The sequence below is a fragment of the Cervus elaphus genome, chromosome X (assembly GCF_910594005.1).
Source record: "Cervus elaphus chromosome X, mCerEla1.1, whole genome shotgun sequence".
In the NCBI taxonomy this organism is placed as follows: Eukaryota; Metazoa; Chordata; class Mammalia; order Artiodactyla; family Cervidae; genus Cervus; species Cervus elaphus.
In genome coordinates, this window is record NC_057848.1 from 54,455,501 (window position 1) to 54,476,160 (window position 20,660).

At 38.2% G+C, this 20,660-nt stretch overlaps 1 protein-coding gene across 1 annotated transcript in view; it reads left to right on the forward strand.

The window, feature by feature from the left end:
• The window catches only part of STK26 (serine/threonine kinase 26), a 67,968-nt gene that overhangs the window by 25,642 nt on the left and 21,666 nt on the right, over nt 1-20,660 (forward strand). The window contains exon 3 of the mRNA XM_043895221.1: nt 19,872-20,102. Coding sequence (XP_043751156.1) covers nt 19,872-20,102 — 231 coding nt within the window. The remainder of the gene's footprint in view (nt 1-19,871; nt 20,103-20,660) is intronic.

Consider the following 20,660-nt stretch of genomic DNA (forward strand, 5'->3'; position numbering starts at 1 on the left):
TGAAAAATAGGGGAAATGAGTTCCCTATAATGAAGGATACCATTTTCAGATCTGTTTGCCCAGTGGTTCCTGGATGCTCATTTTAAGATTGGTGGCAAAATAACTACATAGGTAATAGTTTGGAGTGGTTTTTTTTTTTTAAAAAATACTGATTCCTGGGCCCCAGTCTCAGAGATTCTGAATCAGTAATTTTGGGATGAGGCCTGTGTATCTGCATTTTAAAAGTTGTACTCGTGATTCTAATGTGTAGCGAGGACTGGAGATCACTTAGAAAGACTTTAAGAGAGTTCTTCCAGCCCTCTTAACTCTGTGACTTAAGTATGTAAGAAGCCTTTCATTTGCCCCTGACTTGCCTGTTTTTCTTTACTTAAATTATAGTTAATTACAATAGTATATTAGTTTCAGATATACAACATGGTGACCCAATATTTTTATAGACTGTACTCCATTTAAAGTTAATACAAAATAATGGCTATAATTCCCTGCACTATACTGTATATCCTTGTTGCTTATACCTAGTAGTTTGTACTTATTAATCTCCTACCCTTATCTTGCCTGTCCCAAGCCCATCTCCTCACTGTTTGTTCTCTATATCTTTGAGTCTGTTTCTATTTTGTTATATATATTGATTTGTTTTGTATTTTATATTTCACATATAAGTGATAACTTTAATACACTATTTATCTTTCTCTGACTTATTTCACTAAGCATTATACCTTCTTGGTTCATCCATGTTGTTGCAAATGGAAAATCTTCACTCTTTTTGATGGCCGAGTAATATTCCATAGTATACATATACCACTTCTTCTTTATCCATTTATCTATTGATGGATACTTGGGTTGTTTCCATATTTTGGCTATTTTAAATAAAGCTGCTGTGAACTATGGAGTACACATACCTTTTTTCAATTGATGTCTTCACTATCTTTGGATATATACTCAAGAGTGGGATTGCTGGATCATATTGTAGTTCTATTTTTAGTTTTTTGAAGAACCTCCATACTATTTACATAGTAGCTGCACCAGTTTACATTCCCATCAACATTGTACAAGGGTTCCATTTTCTCAACATCCTGCCCAACATTTGTTATTTGTGGGTTTTTTGATGGTAGCCATTCTGACAGGTGTGAGGTAATATCTCATTGTTGTTTTGATTTGCATTTCTCAAATGATTAGTGATGTTGAGCATCTTTTCATGTACCTGTTGGCTATCTGCATGTCTTCTTTGGAAAAATGTATAATCAGGTCCTCTCCCCATTTTTAAATTAAATTGTTTGCTTTTTTTATATTGAGTTGATGAGCTGTTGATATATTTTGGATACCAACCACTTATCAGGTATATCATTTACAGATATTTTCTCCCACTTAGTAGATCGCCTTTTCATTTTGTCAGTGGTTTCCTTTGCTGGGCTAAAGTTTTTAAATTTAATTATGTCGTGTTTATTTTTTGCTCTTACTGTCTCTGCCCGAGGAGACAGATCTAAAAAAACTATTGCTACATTTGTGTCAAAGAGTTATCTGCTATATTTTCTTCTGTGAGTTTTATAGTTTCCAGTCTTATATTTAGGTATTTAATACATTTTGAGTTTCTTTTTGTATGTGGTGTGAGAAAAATGTTCTAATTTCATTCTTTTTTAAAATTTATTTATTTTTTAAGAGAAGGATAATTGCTTTACAGAATTTTGTTGTTTTCTGTCAAACCTCAACATCAATCAGCCATAGGTATACATATATTCCTTGCCTTTTGAACCTCCTTCCCATCTCCCTCCCTACCTCACCCCTCTAGGTTAATATAGAACCCCTATTTGAGTTTCTTGAGACATACAGCCAATTCCCGTTGGCTATCTGTTTTACATATGGTAATACAATTTCCATGTTACTCTCTCCATGCATCTCACCCTCTCCTCCCCCTCTCCATGTCCGTAAAGTCTATTTTCTATGTCTGTTTCTACATTGCTGCCCTGCAAATAAATTCTTCAGTACCATTTTTCTGGGCTTCCCTAATAGCTCAGTTGGTAAAGAATCCACCTGCAATGCAGGAGACCCTGGCTCAATTCCTGGGTTGGGAAGATCCACTGGAGAAGGGATAGGCTACCCACTCTAGTATTCTTGGGCTTCCCTTGTGGCTCAGCTGGTAAAGAATCCACCTGCAATATGGGAGACCTGGATTCGATCCATGGGTTAGGAAGATCCCTGGAGAAGGGAAAAGCTACCCACTCCAGTATTCTGGCCTGGGGAATTCCATGGACTGTAAAGTCCATGGAGTCGTAAAGAGTCAGACATGACTGAGTGACTTCTACTTTCACTGTTTTTCTAGATTCCATATATATGTGTTGGTATATGATATTTATCTTTCTCTTTCTGACTTACTTCATTCTGTGTAATAGGCTCTAGGTTCATCCACCTCATTAGAACTGACTTAAATGCATCCCTTTTTATGGCTGAGTAATATTCCTTTGTGTATATGTACCACAACTTCTTTATCCATTCATCTGTTGATGGGCATCTAGGTTGCTTCCATGTTCTAGCTGTTGTAAATAGTGCTGCAATGAACAATAGGATACATGTGTCTTTTTCAATTTTGGTTTTCTCAGGGTATATGCCTAGGAGTGGGATTGCTGGGTCATATGGTGGTTTTCCTCCTAGTTTTTTAAGGAGTCTCCATACCATCTTCTATAGTGGCTGTATCAATTTACATTCCCACCAACAGTGCAAGAGTGTTCCCTTTTCTCCACACCCTCTCTAGCATTTATTGTTTATAGACTTTTTAATGATGGCCATTCTAACCCGTGTGAGATGATATCTCACTGTAGTTTTGATTTGCATTTCTCTAATAATGAGCGATGTGAGCATCTTTTCATATGTTTGTTAGCCATCTGTATGTCTTCCTTGGAGAAATGTCTATTTAGGTCTTTTTCCCACTTTTTGATTGGGTTGTTTGTTTTTCTGGTATTGAGTTGTATGAGCTGCTTGTATATTTTGGAAATTAATCCTTTATAAGTTGTTTCATTTGCTATTATTTTCTCCCATTCTGAGGGTTTTCTTTTCACCTCACTTATAGTTTTCTTTGCTGTGCAAAAGCTTTCAAGTTTAGTCTGGTCCCACTTGTTTACTTTTGTTTTTATTTCCATTACGCTAGGAAATGGGTCACAGAGGATTTGATTTGTGTCATCAAGTGCCCAGCCTATGTTTTCCTCTAATAAGAGTTTTGTAATTTCTGGTCTTACATTTAGGTATTTAATCCATTTTGAGTTTATCTTTGTGTATGGTGTTAGGAAGTGTTGTAATTTCATTCTTTTACATGTAGCCATTCAATTTTCCCAGCACCATTTATTGAAGAGGCTGTCTTTGCCCATTGTATGTTCTTGCCTCCTTTGTCAAAAATAAGGTACCTATAGGTGCATGGATTTATTTCTGGGCTTTCTATCTTGTTCCATTGGTCTGTATTTCTGTTTTGTGTCAGTACCATACTGTCTTGATGACTGTAGCTTTGTAGTATGATCTGAAGTCAGGAAGGCTGATTCCTCCAGCTCCATTCTTCAGGGTCTTTTGTGTTTCCATTATGAATTGTGAAATTTTTTCTTCTAGTTCTGTGAAAAGTGCCAAAAGATTTAATGGGGATCCCATTAAATCTGTAGATTTCATTTGGTAGTATAGTCATTTTCACAGTATTGATTCTTCCTACCCAGGAACATGGAATATCTCTCCATCTGTTTATGTCATCTTTGATTTCTTTTATCAGTGTCTTATAATTTTCTGTGTACAGTTATTTTGTTTCCTTAGGTAAGTTTATTCCTAGATATTTAATTCTTTTTGTTGTAGTGGTGAATGGGATTGATTCCTTAATTTCTCTTTCTGATTTTTCATTGTTAGTATATAGAAATGCAAGTGATTTCTGTGTGTTGATTTTGTATCCTGCAACTTCGCTAAATTCACTGATTAGCTCTAGTAATTTTCTGACAGTTATCTTTAGGGTTTTCGATGTACAGTATCATGTCATCTGCAAACAGTGAGAGCTTTACTTCTTCTTTTCCGAACAGGATTCCTTTTCTTTATTTTTCTTCTCTTATTGCTGTAGCTAGGACTTCCAAAACTATGTTGAGTAATAGTAGTGACAATGGACACTCTTGTCTTGTTGCTGATCTTAGGAGGAATGCTTTCTGTTTTTCACCATTGAGAATGTTTGCTGTAGGCTTATCATATATGGCTTTTACTATGTTGAGGTAGGTTCCTTCTATGCCCATTTTCTGAAGAGTTTTAATCATAAATGGGTGCTGAATTTTGTCAAAGACTTTGTTTTTTACATCTATTGAGATTACCATATGGTTTTTATCTTTCAATTTGTTAATATAGTGTATCACATTGATTTCCGTATATTAAAGAATCCTTGCATTCCTGGGATAAACCCAACTTGTATCATGGTGTATGAGCTTTTTAATGTGTTGTTGAATTCTGTTTGCTAAAATTTTGTTGAGGATTTTTGCATCTATGTTTATCAGTGATATTGGCTTGTAGTTCTCTTTTTTTGTGTTGTCTTTGTCTGGTTTTGGTATCAGGGTCATGGTGGCCTCGTAGAATGAGTTTGGAAGTGTTCCTTTCTCTGCAATTTTTGGAAAGAGTTTTATAAAGATAGGCATTAGCTCTTCTCTAAATGTTTGATAGAATTCTCCTGTGAAGTCATTTGGTCCTGGGTTTTGTTTTTCGGGAGATTTTTTATTACAGCTTCAATTTCAGTGCTTGTAATTGGGTCATTCATAATTTCTATTTCTTCCTGGTTCAGTCTTGGAAGATTGAACTAAGAATCTGTCCATTTCTTCCAGGTTATCCATTTTATGGCCATATAGTTGTTCATAATAGTCTTATATAATCCTTTGTGTTTCTGCATTGTCTGTTGTAACCTCTCATTTTTTATTTCTAATTTTCTTGCTTTGATTCTTCTCTCTCTTTTTATTAATGAGTCTGGCTAAAGGTTTGTCAATTTTGTTTGTTGTCTCAAAGAACCAGCTTTAGTTTTATTAATCTTTACTATTGTTTCTTTCATTTCTTTTTCATTTATTTCTGCTCGGATCTTTATGATTTGTTTCCATCTACTGATTTTGGGTTTTTTTGTTCTTTTTCCAGTTGTTTTAGGTGTAAAGTTAGGTTATTTGATGTTTTTCTTGTTTCCTGAAGTAGGATTGTATTGCTATAAACTTCCCTCTTACAACTGCTTTTACTGCATCCCATAGGTTTTGGGTTGTAATGTTTTCATTGTCATTTGTTTCTTGAAATTTTTTGATTTCCCTTTTGATTTCTTCAGTAACCTGTTGGTTATTTAGAAATGTATTGTTTAATTTACATGTGCTTTTGTTTCTTACAGTTTTTTTCCTTGTAATTGATATCTAGTCTCATAGTGCTATGGTCGGAGAAGATGCTTGATATGATTTAAGTTTTCTTAAATTTACTGAGGTTTGATTTGTGACCCAAGATGTGGTCTATCCTGGAGAATGTTCCACGTGCACTTGAGAAGAAAGTGTATTCTTCTGCATTTGGATGGAATGTCCTGAAGATATCAATGAGATCCTTCTCATCTAATGTATCATTTAAGACTTGTGTTTCCTTATTAATTTTCTGTTTTGATGATCTGTCCATTGGTGTGAGTGGGGAGTTAAAGTCTCCTACTATTATTTTATTACTGTCAATTTCTCCTTTTATGTCTGATAGTGTTTGTCTTATGTATTGAGGTGCTCCTATGTTGGGTGCATGTATATTTACAATTGTTATGTCTTCCTCTTGGATTGATCCCTTGATCATTATGTAGTATCCTTCCTTATCTATTGTAATTTTCTTTATTTTAAGGTCTATTTTGTATGATATGAGGATTGATACTCCAGATTTCTTTTGCTTCCCATTTGCATGGAATATATTTTTCCATGCTCTCACTTTCAGTCTATATGTGTCTTGAGGTCTGAAGTGGGTTTCTTGTAGACAGCATATATATGGGTCTTGTTTTTGTATCCATTCAGCCAGTCTGTGTCTTTTGGCTCATTTAATCCATTTACATTTAAAGTAATTATTGGTATATATGTTCCTATTGCCATTTTCTTAATTGTTTGGGGTTTGATTTTGTAGATCGTTTTCTTCTCTTGTATTTCTTGACTATATAAGTCTTGATAACATTTGTTGTAAAGCTGGTTTGGTGGTACTGAATTCTCTTAACTATGGCTTGTCTGAAAAGCTTTTGATTTCTCCATCAATTTTGAATGAGATCCTTGCTGGGTACAGTAATCTTGGTTGTAGATTTTTCCCTTTCATTACTTTAAATATATCCTGCTATTCCCTTCTGGCCTGTAGAGTTTCTGCTGAAAGATCAGCTATTAAACGTATGGGCTTTCCCTTGTATGTTACTTGTTGCTTTTCCCTTGCTGCTTTTAATATTTTTTTTCTTTGTGTTTAATCTTTGTTAGTTTGAATAGTATGTGTCTTGGCGTGTTTCTCCTTTGGTTTATCCTGTATGGGACTCTTTGTGTCTCTTGGACTTGATTGACTATTTTCTTTTCCATATGGGGAAATTTTCAACTATAATCTCTTAAGATTTTCTCATACCCTTTCTTTTTCTCTTCTTCTTCTGGGACCCCTATAATTCGAATGTTGGTGTGTTTGATATGCTCCCAGAGGTCTCTCAGACTATCCTCAGTTCTTTTCATTCTTTTTACTTTATTCTGCTCTTCAGAAGTTATTTCCACCATTTTATCTTCCAGCTCACTGATTTGTTCTTCTTCTTCGGATATTCTGCTATTGATTCCTTCTAGGGTATTTTCAATTTCAGTATTTGTGTTGTTTGTCTCTGTATGTTTATTCTTTAATTCTTCTAGGTCTTTGTTAATTGATTCTTGCATTTTCTCCTTTCTGTTTTCAAGGTTTGTTTTTTTTTTATCATCTTTACTATCATTATTCTGAATTCTTTTTCAGGTAGTTTGCCTGTTTCCTCCTCAGTTATCTGGACCTCTGTGTTTCTAGTTTGTTCCTTCATTTGTGCAGTATTTCTCTGCCTTTTCATTATTGATTTTTCAACTTATTGTGTTTGAGGTCTCCTTTTCCCAGGCTTCAAGGTTGAATTCTTTCATTTTGGTTTCTGCCCTCCTAAGATTGGTGCAGTGGTTTGTGTAAGCTTCATATAGGGTGAGATTTGTGCTGAGTTTTCTTTTGTTCTTTCCTCTGATGGGCAAGCCTGAGTGAAGTGGTAATCCTGTCTTCTGATGATTGGGTTTGTATTTTTGTTTTCTTTGTTTTTTGGACGAGGCATCCTGCTACTGGTGCTACTGGTGGTGCTACTGGAGGGTGCTGCTGGTGGTTAGGTGATGCCAGGTCTTGTATTCAAGTGGTTTCCTTTGTGTGAGTTCTTACTATTTGATACTCCCTAGGGTTAGTTTTATGGTAGTATAGGGTCTTGGAGTCAGTGCTCCCACTGCAGAGGCTCAGGGCTTGATCTCTGGTCAGGAACAAAGATTCCACAAGTGGTTTGTTATGGAATTAAGTAAGATTAAAACCAATACCCAAAAATGAGCAACTAAAGACAAACCCCAAACACATGGCAGTTACAAAATCAGGCAAATAATAATTAAAATAACAGAGTATACACATATATACCAATAAGCAAACTCAAAACAGTTCAACAAAAGTAAAGTAAAATAGATTGACCCGGTGAACAAAGGAAACCAAATCTACCAGTTAAGAACAAAACTAACTAAAGCACAAACTGAAAAACAAAACTAAAGCAAGGTGCCAAGTAGAGAATAAAGCAATGAAAACAAAACTAACAAATAGGTTGAGAGGAAAGGAAAGAAAGGAAGAATAGATATTCAAAAGTTAAATAGAGGTAGATAAAGAAGATTTATATGCACTAAAGATTAACTGGAAGGGGAAAAGAACAATAGGAAAAGCAAACAAAGGAATAAATGTTAAAAAAATAATAGGTTTAAAAAAGTTTAAAATTAAAATTAGAAAAAGAGAAAAGAGGCAGAGGTTTGTAACAACAATAGAAAGTGTGATTTAAAAAAAAACTCAAAAGCTTAATTAGATTTCATAGTGCCAATAAAATCAACAACTACAACAGTGGGGGGAGGGGAGAAAAAAATATCCAAAAGAAACTAGCAAACAGGTAAAAACATAAGAATAATAAATGTTTTTCTTGAGTCACTGCTGTCAGGGTCCTTTCCCTTGCTGGGAGTCACAATCCACCTCACCTTCCTAGGATGCCCTCCAACACCGTACTGGTCTCTGGACCTGTTGTGGGGGCAGCTCAGATTCTAATCTGGTCCTACTCCTGTGTATTCTGGCCTCCAGTGTCCACAGCAATCGGAACTAGTGTGTTTTCTTTTGTGGGAGCTCTCAGTGTCCTTTTATAGATTCCATAGATACAGAGTCTGCCTAGTTGATTGTGTGGATTTAATCTGTAGCTTGTACAGCTGGTGGGAAGGTTTTGGGTCTTCTTCCTTTGCCACCCTGCCCCTGGGTTTCAACTGTGGTTTTATTTCCACCTCTGCATGTGGGTCGTCCACTGGGGTTTGCTCCTGAGTCTGCCCTGGAGGACTTGGGTTTGCCCCAGTGAGGGCCAGGTGCGGAGGTGGTGCAGCTGCTTGGGTCGCAGGGGTTCTGGCAGCACTGGGTACTCAGAGGAGTTGGCAGCTAGGGCAGCAGGAAATCTAGTGCTCTAGAAGAGTATGGAAGCCAGTATTGGCCTATACGCTCTAGTATTCTTGTCTGAAGAACCCCCCTGACAGAGAAGGCTGGTAGACCACAGTCCACAGGGTCACAAAAAGTTGGACACGACCAAAGTGACCCTGCGTGCATAGACGCAAGACTTTTTTTGCCTGTGGCAGCTCTGCCCCAGTGAGGGTTGAGTGTGAAGGTGGCTCAGCTGCTTGGCTTCTCGGGACCCTCGTGGCCCCACGTGTGCAGGACGCAGACCGCCTCGGCTGCAGGAGTCATGGCCCTATTGGATCCTTTTTTGGGGCTTCTGGTAGCTGGCGTTCGGAAGGCCTCTTTGGCTACTCTTTCTCCGTAGCTCTGCCGCTTTAGGCACTTAGAGGGCTCCCTTGCCTGGGGTCCTTCTCTGTTGTTTGGCACATCAGGCACATAGAGGGGCCCCCTGGCTGGGGCCCTACTTGTAGATCAGTGCACCAGTCACTTAAAGGGGCACCCTGGGTGGGGTCCTGCTCTGTAGTTCTGTGTATCGGATACTTGATGGGCCAGCCTCTCTATTGTTCAGCTGCGGATGCTGGCGTGTGGGGAGAGAGAGGCTGTGGTGATGGCCCTACCCGCTCCATGTGACTCAGCACTACTGCCTTGCTTCCATGGCTGCCTGGCTTTCCTCCATAGGCATTTCCCACCACAGTCTGCTCCCTCATGTCCCCTCGGTCCGTCTCTCCATAGTCAAAAGAAGCCCTCACCCGGGGATTGCTCCACAGTCCCTAAGCTCCAGCTCCCAGCCACTGCGCCTTCTAGGGGACCTGCGTCCCTGTCCAGGGTGTGTATGGCTGTGGCAAGGACTGTCTGATTCTCATTCCATTTAGGCGGCCACAGATCAGCTGTTTCACTCTCAGCCTTAAGTGTTTCTCCTCTGACTCAGACAATTGCCCCAGTGTGGGGATTGGACTCCTGCTTCAGTTCCCACACCCATCAAAGGTAGGTCCAGTCTTACTGACACCTCTGTTTTTCCCCCTAGTTCCTTCATCCTGCCGAGCTTTGCATGGTTCTATATATTCTTTTCCACTGGTCAGGCACTCCTGTCTGCTCTCAGCTGCTGTTCTGCATGCACTTTGGTGTCTGAAGGTGTATTCCTGATGTATCTGTGGAGAGAGATGTACTCCACCTCCACCTACTTCTCTGCCATCTTGTTCTCCTAATTTCATTGTTTAACATGTAATTGTCCAATTGTCCCAGCACCACTTATTGAAGGGACTGTCTTTTCTTCATTGTATAATATTGCCTCTTTTGGCATAGATTCAGTCAGTCAGTCAGTTCAGTTGCTCCGTCGTGTCCAACTCTTTGTGACTCCATGAATCACAGCTTGCCAGGCCTCCCTGTAGATCACCAACTCCCAGAGATTACTCAAACTCATGTCCATCGGGTCGATGATGCCATCCAGCCATCTCATCCTCTGTCGTCCCCTTCTCCTCCTGCCCCCAATCCCTCCCAGCATCAGGGTCTTTTCCAATGAGTCAACTCTTCGCATGAGGTGGCCAAAGTGTTGGAGTTTCAGGTTCAGCATCAGTCCTTCCAATGAACACCCAGGACTGATCTCCTTTAGGATGGACTGGTTGGATCTCCTTGCAGTCCAAGGGACTCTCAAGAGTCTTCTCCAACACCACAGTTCAAAAGCATCAATTCTTCAACGCTCAGTTTTCTTCACAGTCCAACTCTCTCATCCATACATGACTACTGGAAAAACCATAGCCTTGACTAGACGGATCTTTGTTGACAAAGTAATGTCTCTGCTTTTCAATATGCTCTCTAGGTTGTCATAACTTTCCTTCCAAGGAGTAAGCCTCTTTTAATTTCATGGCTGCAGTCACCATCTGCAGTAATTTTGGAGCCCCCAAAAATAAAGTCAGCCACTGTTTCCACTGGTTCCCCACATATTTCCCATGAAATGATGGAACCAGATGCCATGATCTTAGTTTTCTGAATGTTGAGCTTTAAGCCAACTTTTTCACTCTCCTCTTTTGCTTTCATCAAGAGGCTTTTTAGTTCCTCTTCACTTTCTGCCATAAGGGTGGTGTCATCTGCATATCTGAGGGTATTGCTATTTCTCCCGGCAATCTTGATTCCAGCTTGTGCTTCTTCCAGCCCAGCATTTCTCGTGATGTACTCTGCATATAAGTTAAATAAGCAGGGTGACAATATACAGCCTTGATGTACTCCTTTTCCTATTTGGAACCAGTCTGTTGTTCCATGTCCAGTTCTAACTGTTGCTTCCTGACCTGCACATAGGTTTCTCAAGAGGCAGGTCAGGTGGTCTGGTATTCCCATCTCTTTCAGAATTTTCCACAGTTTATTGTGATCCACACAGTCAAAGGCTTTGGCATAGTCAATAAAGCAGAAATAGATGTTTTTCTGGAACTCTCTTGCTTTTTTGATGATCCAGCAGATGTTGGCAATTTGATCTCTGGTTCCTCTGCCTTTTCTAAAACCAGCTTGAACATCTGGAAGTTCACAGTTCACGTATTGCTGAAGCCTGGCTTGGAGAATTTTGAGCATTACTTTACTAGCGTGTGAGATGAGTGCAGTTGTGCAGTAGTTTGAGCATTCTTTGGCATTGCCTTTCTTTGGGATTGGAATGAAAACTGGCATAGACTAATTTGGCATAGACTAATTGACCATAAATGTAGAAGCCTATTTCTGAGCCCTCTATTCTGTTCCATTGATCTGTGTGTCTGTTTTTGTGCCAGTACCAAACTGGTTTGATTACTATAGACTTGTCGTAGTTTGAAGTCAGGTAGCACACCTCCAGCTTTCTTATTTTTTCTCAAGATTGCCTTGGCTATTCAGGGTCTTTTGTGGTTCCACATAAAGTTTACAATTATTTGTTCTAGTTCTATAAAAAAAAAAGTCATGGATAATTTTATAGGGATTGTAGTAAGTCTGTAGATTACTTTTGGTAATATAGACATTTTTAATAATATCAATTCTTCCAACCCATGAACACGAAAGATAACTTTCCATTTATTTGTATCATCTTCAGTTTCCTTTGTCAGTGTTTTATAGTTTTCAGAGTACAGATGTTTCACCTCCTTGGTTAAATTTTTTCTGGAATATTTTATTCTTTTTGCTGCAATTTTAAATGGTATTTTAAAATTTCTTTTTTGATAGTTCATTAGTAGTGTAATGTAATTATGGCAGATTTACATTGTTGTACAGCAGAAACCAAGACAATATTGTAAAGCAATTTTCCACCAATTAAAAAATAAAATTAGTCAAAAAATGAAAACAACAGATTTTTGTATATAATCTTGTATCCTGTAACTTTACTATGTTATTTATTCTCTGTTTTTGGTGGAGACTTTAGGGTTTTCTATATAAAGTATTATGTCATTTGCAAATAGTAACAGTTTTACTTCTTTCCTTCAAGTTTAGATGTCTTTTATTTCTTTTTCTCATTTGATTGCTGTGACTAAGACTTCCAATATAATGTTAGATAGAAGTGGTGAGAGTGATTATCCTAGATAGTTGTATGGCACCACCGACTTGATGGACGTGAGTTTGAGCAAGGTCCAAGAGTTGCTGATGGACAGGGAAGCCTGGCGTGCTGCAGTCTATGGCATTGCAAAGAGTCGGACACGACTGAGCGACTGAACTAAATTGATTCCTGATTTTGGAGGAAAAATTTTGAACCTTTTATCATTGAGTATGATTTTAGCCATGAGCTTGTCGTAAATAACCCTTATTATGATGATATGTGTTCCCTTGTACCACCTTTGATGAGAGTTTTTATTGTAAATGGATGTTGAACTTTGTCAAAAGTTGAACTTTGTCAACAGATGCTGTCTCTGCATCTGTTGAGATGATCATGTGATTTTTATCATTCCTACTGTTAATGTGGTATATTAAGTGATTGATTTGTGACTATTGAACCAATTTTGCATCCCTGGAATAAATCCTACTTGATCGTGGTATATGAAGTTTGCTAATATTTTGTTGAGGATTTTTTAATCTATATTCATCAAAGATATTGGCCTGAAATTTTCTTTTCTTGCAGTATATTTGTCTGGTTTTGGTATCACAGTAGTGGTGACCTACAGAATGAATTTAGGAGTGTTCCATTCTGTTCAGTTTTTTGGAATAGTTTGAGGACAGGCATTAGCTCTTCTTTATATGTTTGGTTGAATTCCCCTGTGAAGCCATCCAGTCCTGGATTTTTTTTTTTTTTTGCTGGGAGTTTTTATTATTATTACAAATTCAGTTTCATTAGTGGTGATCAGGCTGTTAATTATTTCTTCTTAATTCAGTCTTTGCAGGTTGCATGTCTCTAAAAATTTGTCCATTTCTTCTAGGTATCCAATTTATTGGCATATAATTGTTTTTAGTACTCTCTTTAGGATTTTTTGTATCTTTGTGATATTGCTTGTAATCTCTCCTCTTTCATTTCTTATTTGTTCTTTTGGGTCCTCTTTCTTCTTGGTAAGCCTATTTAGGGGTTTTCAGTTTTGTTTATGCTTTCAAAAACAAGTCCTGGTTTCATTGATTTTTTTCTATTGTTCTTTAGTCTCTATTTATTTCTTCTCTGATCTTTATTATTTCCTTCCTTCTGGTGACTCTCAGCTTTGTTCTTTTTCTGTTTCTTTAGACAGTAGGTTAGTCTGTTTGAGATTTTTTTATTGAGGGAGGCCTGTATCACTACTGTAAACTTCCCTCTTAGACCTGCATTTGCTGCTTCCCATAGATTTTTTGAAAGTTGTGTTTCCATTTTCATTTGTCTTGAAGTATTTTCTGATATCCTTTTTGATTTCTTCATTGATCCATTGGTCTTTTAATAGTGTATTGTTTAGTCTCCACCTCTTTGTGCTTTTCCCGTTTTTCTTTTGTAATTCATTCCTAGTTTTATACCATTGTAATTGGAAAAAAATGCTTAATGTAATTTCTGTTCTCTTAAATTTGTTGAGAGACTTGTTTTGTGGCCTTGTGATCTATCCTGGAGAATGTTTCCTGTACACTTGAAAAGTACGTGTTTTCTGCTCTCTGGGGATGGAATGTCCTATAAGTCAGTACCTATTAAATCCAACTTGTCTATTGTGTCATTTAAGGCCGTTGTTGCCTTATTCATTTTCTTGTCTGGATGATATGTTCATTGATGTAAGTGCAGTGTCAAAAGTTCCCTACTATTGTTGTATTACTGTCAGTTTCTCCTTTTAAGTCTGTTAATATTTGCTTTATATTATTTAGGTTCTCCTGTATTGGGTACATATATCTAAATGAATATAATATCTTCTTGTATTGATCTATTTATCATTATATAATGCCCTTCTTTGTCTTTTGTTATAAAGTCTATTTGTCTGATATGTGTAGTGCTATCCTTCCTTTCTTGTCATTTCCGTTTGCAAGAAATATCTTTTTCTACCCTCTCACTTCCAATCTGTGTGTGTCTTTAGCTCTGAGGTGAGTCTCTTTTTTTTTTTTTTTTTAATTTTTTTATTAGTTGGAGGCTAATTACTTCACAACATTTCAGTGGGTTTTGTCATACATTGATATGAATCAGCCATAGATTTACACTTATTCCCCATCCCGATCCCCCCTCCCATCTCCCTCTCCACCCGATTCCTCTGGGTCTTCCCAGTGCACCAGGCCCGAGCACTTGTCTCATGCATCCCACCTGGGCTGGTGATCTGTTTCACCATAGATAGTATACATGCTGTTCTTTTGAAACATCCCACCCTCACCTTCTCCCACAGAGTTCAAAAGTCTGTTCTGTATTTCTGTGTCTCTTTTTCTGTTTTGCATATAGGGTTATCGTTACCATCTTTCTAAGTTCCATATATATGTGTTAGTATGCTGTAATGTTCTTTATCTTTCTGGCTTACTTCACTCTGTATAAGGGGCTCCAGTTTCATCCATCTCATTAGGACTGGCTCAAATGAATTCTTTTTGACGGCTGAGTAAAATTCCATGGTGTATATGTACCACAGCTTCCTTATCCATTCATCTGCTGATGGGCATCTAGGTTGCTTCCATGTCCTGGCTATTATAAACAGTGCTGCGATGAACATTGGGGTGCATGTGTCTCTTTCAGATCTGGTTTCCTCAGTGTGTATGCCCAGAAGTGGTATTGCTGGTGAGGTGAGTCTCTTGTATAGCATATATATGGGTCTCGTTATCTTATCCAATCAGCTTCTCTTTATCTTTTTTTTCTTTTTACTGGAGTCTAGTTGAATTACAATGTTGTGTTAGTTTCTGCTGTACAGCAAAGTGAATTAGTTATGTATAAATAAATACCTGCTCTAGATTTTTCTCCCATATAGGTCATTACAGAGCATTGAGAAGAGTTCCCTGTGCTATACAGTAGGTACCCTATTTGATTGGAGCATTTATTCCATTGGCATTTAAAGTAATTATTTATAGGTATGTCGTTATTGCTGTTTTATTACTTCTTTTCCAGTTGTTTTGGTAGTTATCTGTTCATTTCTTCTGTTTCTTCCCTTGTTGATTGATGATTTTCTTTAGTGGTATGGTCCTTTCTTTTTAGTTTTATTTTTTTTTAATCTGTGGTAGATTTTTGATAGGTGGTTACCATCAGGTTCCTATATGTCGACCTATTACTATATCTACTTGTTTTAAACTGGTAGTCATATAAGGTCAACCGCATTCTAAAATATCTACATTTTTGAATCCTCTTCCCCTAACATCTCTGTCTCTATAAAGTTGCTTGTGTGGGAGCATCCCTGTGCAGTCTCCACGTACCCCGTGGCTTTGGTGGGAGAGCTGAGTCTGACGTGAGCAGGAGTCGCACCTTCGCCCGGGGTGTGCTGGCAGCTATCAGCGTGGTAGAAGGTGGGGCTAGAGATGGATTGGCTAGAGCCAGGGCTTCTCCTGTGCTCAATGGCCATCACCTCCCCACTGGGGGCAGAGTTGGTGCTCCAGGTACTGGAGCAGAAGCCCTGAGGATGCGGTCCTCGCTGATTCCGTTTCAAGTGTGCGCATCCCCCCTGGCAGTGGCACCTCTGCCCTAGTGGGGAGCAGCAGCGGAACAACAGGGACTAGCAGAGGCCTGCGGGACAGGCCAGGGTAAGTGCCGAGATCGTCCTCGCAAGTCCGTCAGAGCCCCAGGCAATTTTCAGGCTGTTTCCTGGCGTGCATGCTGGTAATGGCTTCCTTCTCCCTGTTCAGAGGCAGGGATGTGCCCAAGGCAGCTTCCTTCTCTCTGAGAGTGAACACTCTTCTTGGCGGCGGCAGCCTTTGCCGCAGTGCGCTGCACTGGAGCGAGAGGAGCTGGAGGGGGCACCCGGCCAGGCTGGGGAACAGGCTGTGGCAGTTGTGGGAAAGCAGCCAGGAGCCCAGGTAGTTTTCAGTCTGTTTGCTCTGCCTTGTTCCGTGAGAGTGAGCAAGCGTGTGCATGTGCTTCACGAGCAGAGTGTTGGTTTCTTGCAGCCCTCTGGTAAGTCCCAGTGGTTTTCAAACCAGCTAAGGGGGCTGTCTTCCCAGAGTCATGCCCAACATGTATCTTTAACCCATCATTCCCCAGGGAGGATCCCTAAGACTGTGAAATCCCCCTCCTCTTGTGTGTCCCTTACTATAGGCACTTGTCCTGGCCAGATTGCATTTCCTCCCTTCCCTACCCAACTCTGTGCATTCTTTGTTTGTAACCTTGGTTGTAGAAGAGCCATAAAGGTTCCAGATTGTTTTCAACAAGAGTTGTTTCACGTGTAGATGTCTTTCGATGTGTTCGTGGAAGAAGGTGAACTCAGCATCCTCATACTCTGCCATCTTGATCTCCCACCCATCTGCCCCTGACTTTCCATGAGAGACAAGATGATCATCCTCCATTTTTTCCCTTTGGACTTTCTAAGAATATTTCCATAGTAAAAGGTTGTTGTTATCATTATCATTGTTGTTTTAGTGGTGATCATACCCTCTGTCTAAGACTTCAATTTGCAACAATGTACCTATAGCTGAAGAGTTCAAATCCAAGCAAAGGACAGGTGATGAAGGTCAGGGAATAACGAGAATGTCCTGAGGTGGATCTCTGAGGTTTTCATTTTCACAGACCCATTTTTGTGCAGCATGTATAAATCACCTACCATTAGTTGTGAGTAAATGTGACATGAATTTAGCCATTCATCCTTTTTACTGTTGCAGAACTTAGAGCTCCTTCCTGGGCTATGGCTTTGAGAAAGCAATGCAAACACAGATATTGCAATAAATTCATTTGCAGTAGAGATAGATTTAAACATTTTAATATTCTTAAAAGAATATTTGATTTGGGTTGAGAGGGAGCTGACTTGATTTTCTCAGAGGCTCTAAAGAAGAGTGAATGTGAATGATTGGGCAAACCAGTGTCTTTATAAGGTGGTTTTAAAATTGCATTGCTTGGAGTGTTTACCATTTATTTACTTGACTTTTGCCCTTGCATGAAAAGCCGGAAAGAAATATGTCTTAATAAAGACTTAGGATACTTTGGTTTAAGAAGCTGGTGACGTGGTGAATGGGGAATTAGAACTTAGGTATTGTCTATTCCAGACTTAGGAAGTCAGGGAGGTGAGGTTATAACTAGTGAAAACTTGTTTTCAAGATTTCCTTCACTCTGAAAGTTGGGGTTTTGTATGAGAAAACCCCCAAACAATAATATTTTAGTCCCCCAATGAAAGATTGGGAAATGCAAATGTTGTATAAATGATAGATCTTTCTCTTTTTCCAACTTTGTATTCCTTGATTTAAAATCTTAAATTACACTGATGAATTAGGATTCACTTCAGAGCATGTTTAAAATTCAAAATGTGACTTGATTTTTAAATCTTTGATTTACATACTTTCAGGAACCCATTTATTATAGAAAGCAAGAACAGCTGTGTTCTCCCTCGGGGTGGTGGTTTCAGTCAAATCCTTTTAAAACATGAATTAGGAAGATTAGGATTTAATCTTTGTTTCTTCCAAGAACAAAAAAAAAATCTCATTATGCAGTATTATACCTTGTAGTCCAGAATGTGTTATCAGAAAGTACATATTGTCTACTTTGTAACCAATGGTATATTTATAACTTTTAGAGTATTTTGTAGTTACATCAGAAAACCTGAAAGATTTGCTCTTTTTATTTTTCCAAATTCACTGAATTTAGGAAACTATAAGGTGATGAACCTATCACTGAGCTATTTGGTGAGTATTTTTGCCACAAGCTACTGGAAAGAAAAGAAACATTGCCAAAAGTAGGAAGAAGTAACTTGTGGGTTAGCTATTATGTGATAGTAATCACATTGTCTTGGTAAGAAATTAAGCACCAAGTTAATCAATAATGATGGTACTCAAGTTTTGTAGAAGGTATTATAACAAAATGTTGGCATTAAAGAAACATTTTCACTTTACAGAAGTCTAAACTATTTTTTAAAGCCCATATGGGCAGCTGAAGATGTATTTATCCCATGTGAGTACTGGAGGTGGGTGGAAATAACAAGTAGCTTGCCATACCAAAGAGACTGTGGCATACATGGAAAGTTGTCTTTTAAAAATGGAAAAAGTCCAACCAAGGAGAATGGGGAAGCTTATAAATTAAGCAGGTCATGTGTAAACTGTCTTTTAGGCAGGTCGAAACGAGAAAAATTGATGAAATTCTTTAAAATCAGTCATATGTAAATCCATGACTGATTCATGTCAATGTATGGCAAAAACCACTACAATATTATAAAGTAATTAGCCTCCAACTAATAAAAATAAATGAAAAAATAAATAAAATAAAATCAGTCATAAGTATTTAAGTTACTCAAAAGCAGGCAGTTTACTGGGTCTATTTGGTGATGATGGTACAATGAACTTGAGAGAAAAATAATGTTAATGATCTATTTGTCTAATAAAAAAGATATTAGGGGAATATGCTAATAACTCTATAATTTGCCTCCTGAAATTGATGACCAGGTTAAATTGTAATAAATGAACAGATAATCAACGTGCAATTAACAAATTAAATAGACAAGTTAGAACTATATTACATTCTTCTATATTTTGAAGGAACTCAAAGTTTTAGATGTAGACTAATAAGGCAGTTAAGTATAAATTAGATTGACATGTGCACACTGCTATTATATTTAAAAGAAAATGCCCTTCCATGAAAAAGTAAAATTACTTAGTAACATGCCCTTTGGTTTGGAAATAAGGTTTGGAAATCCTTTTTTCTACTTGATCAGCAGTATATATTCAGCAATATGAATTTAAGGAAGGTTAAGGGTTATCCTGTGGGAGTCAAATTTGAAATAAAAAATGTGCACTATTAGATAAAGCATATTTCTGAGTCAAGGAAGGACAGTGAAGTTATAAAATCTAAGTCTCGCCAATACATTTGTTAACCGAAAAAGTTATGCTTGATTCAGATTTTGCTATAGCAAAATATTGACTTATTCTGGAATTTTACTTTCAGCCATTGATGAGAGCATTACATACAGATGAAAGTTGTGTTAGTTGCTTAGTCATATATCCTACTCTATACAACCCCATGGACTTCTCTGTCCATGGGATGTTCCAGGCAAGAATACTGAAGTAGGTAGCCATTCCCTTCTCCAGGGGATCTTCCCGACCCAGGAATTAAACCCAGACCTTCTGCATTGCAGGCAGATTCTTTACCATCTGAGCCACACATGCAGATAGGATCCCAAATAAAGAAGAAGAAGAAGAAAAAAGACTTGTAGATTCTTGGGTCTTTTTGTTCTGTGCAGTTTACAGGGTGGTTTTCAAGTACAGGTGCTGTGATTGGGTTGTCCAAGTCGGAGAGTTTAAAGGTAATACTTTGCTGGTGGAATGTAAGAATTTTAATGACGCACCTACCTACAGTAGGTTAGGTATTCTCTCCCTGTCACTACCATTGCACTAATGTGCAAATTGTGTATGGTCAGCTGCTTTATTCTAAAAAGAGTCTTGCCCTTTGGCATGCACCAGAGACAACATTTGCTGTATGAGATTGTTTCTGATAGCAGGATCAGCTAAGCCCATTTAATGTGGGTGATCCAATAGAATATGGACTAGCTGACCGTTTGGGTTACAGTTGTTCTAACAAAGCACATGTGGAGAGTCAAGGGAATTTGTATGCTTTCGTTTAGAGAAATGTGGTATTGCCTTACGTGATTTATTTTCCTTCATTTAAAACCTTGATACAAAATGTTTGTGTTCTTCCCTTTCTTCTCTCCCTGCCCCCTCAGAATAATATAGCCGATCCAGAAGAGCTCTTCACAAAATTAGAACGCATTGGAAAAGGCTCCTTTGGAGAAGTTTTCAAAGGAATTGATAACCGTACCCAGCAAGTGGTTGCTATTAAAATCATAGACCTCGAGGAAGCCGAAGATGAAATTGAAGACATTCAGCAAGAAATAACGGTTTTGAGTCAGTGTGACAGCTCATATGTAACGAAATACTATGGATCATATTTAAAGGTAATGTGTGCCCTGGATCATTTAGGTCATAAGGTACTTTCATTATGAGTATTTTTTTTTAATTCTGTTTTTTGAAAGGCAATGTCTTAAATTAGAATTTGGCAGCCTTCAGGCAAAATCCAGCTCCATTTGTAGGGCCAAAATAGATTTAGATTTAGCAGCTGTATCCTGAATGCGTCCAACACTCAGCTGCACCGTTTTTCCACACCTGAACTTTTGGGTTGATGGAGGAGCAGAAAGGCAGCTGAGCCTTGACACATAACCTTTGTCAGGAAAGAGCTTTCTTCCTGGACTTTCACACATTATTCCCAATGGCCCAGTCTGTCTCAACCTCAGAAATGATGGCATATGTATTGTAAGTATGTCACTTGTTCCCTTGAGTTGTGGTGGTTATTTACACATCTCTCCCTGCCTCTAGATTGTGAGTTTCTTGATGTCAGGGAGTTTAGTTCAACCTGTCATGGTTTTCACATCACATAGCACAGGGCATGGCGCATCTTAAGCACATGATAAATATTTGTTGAAATGTAATTAAATAGAAGAATATCTAACCCCACC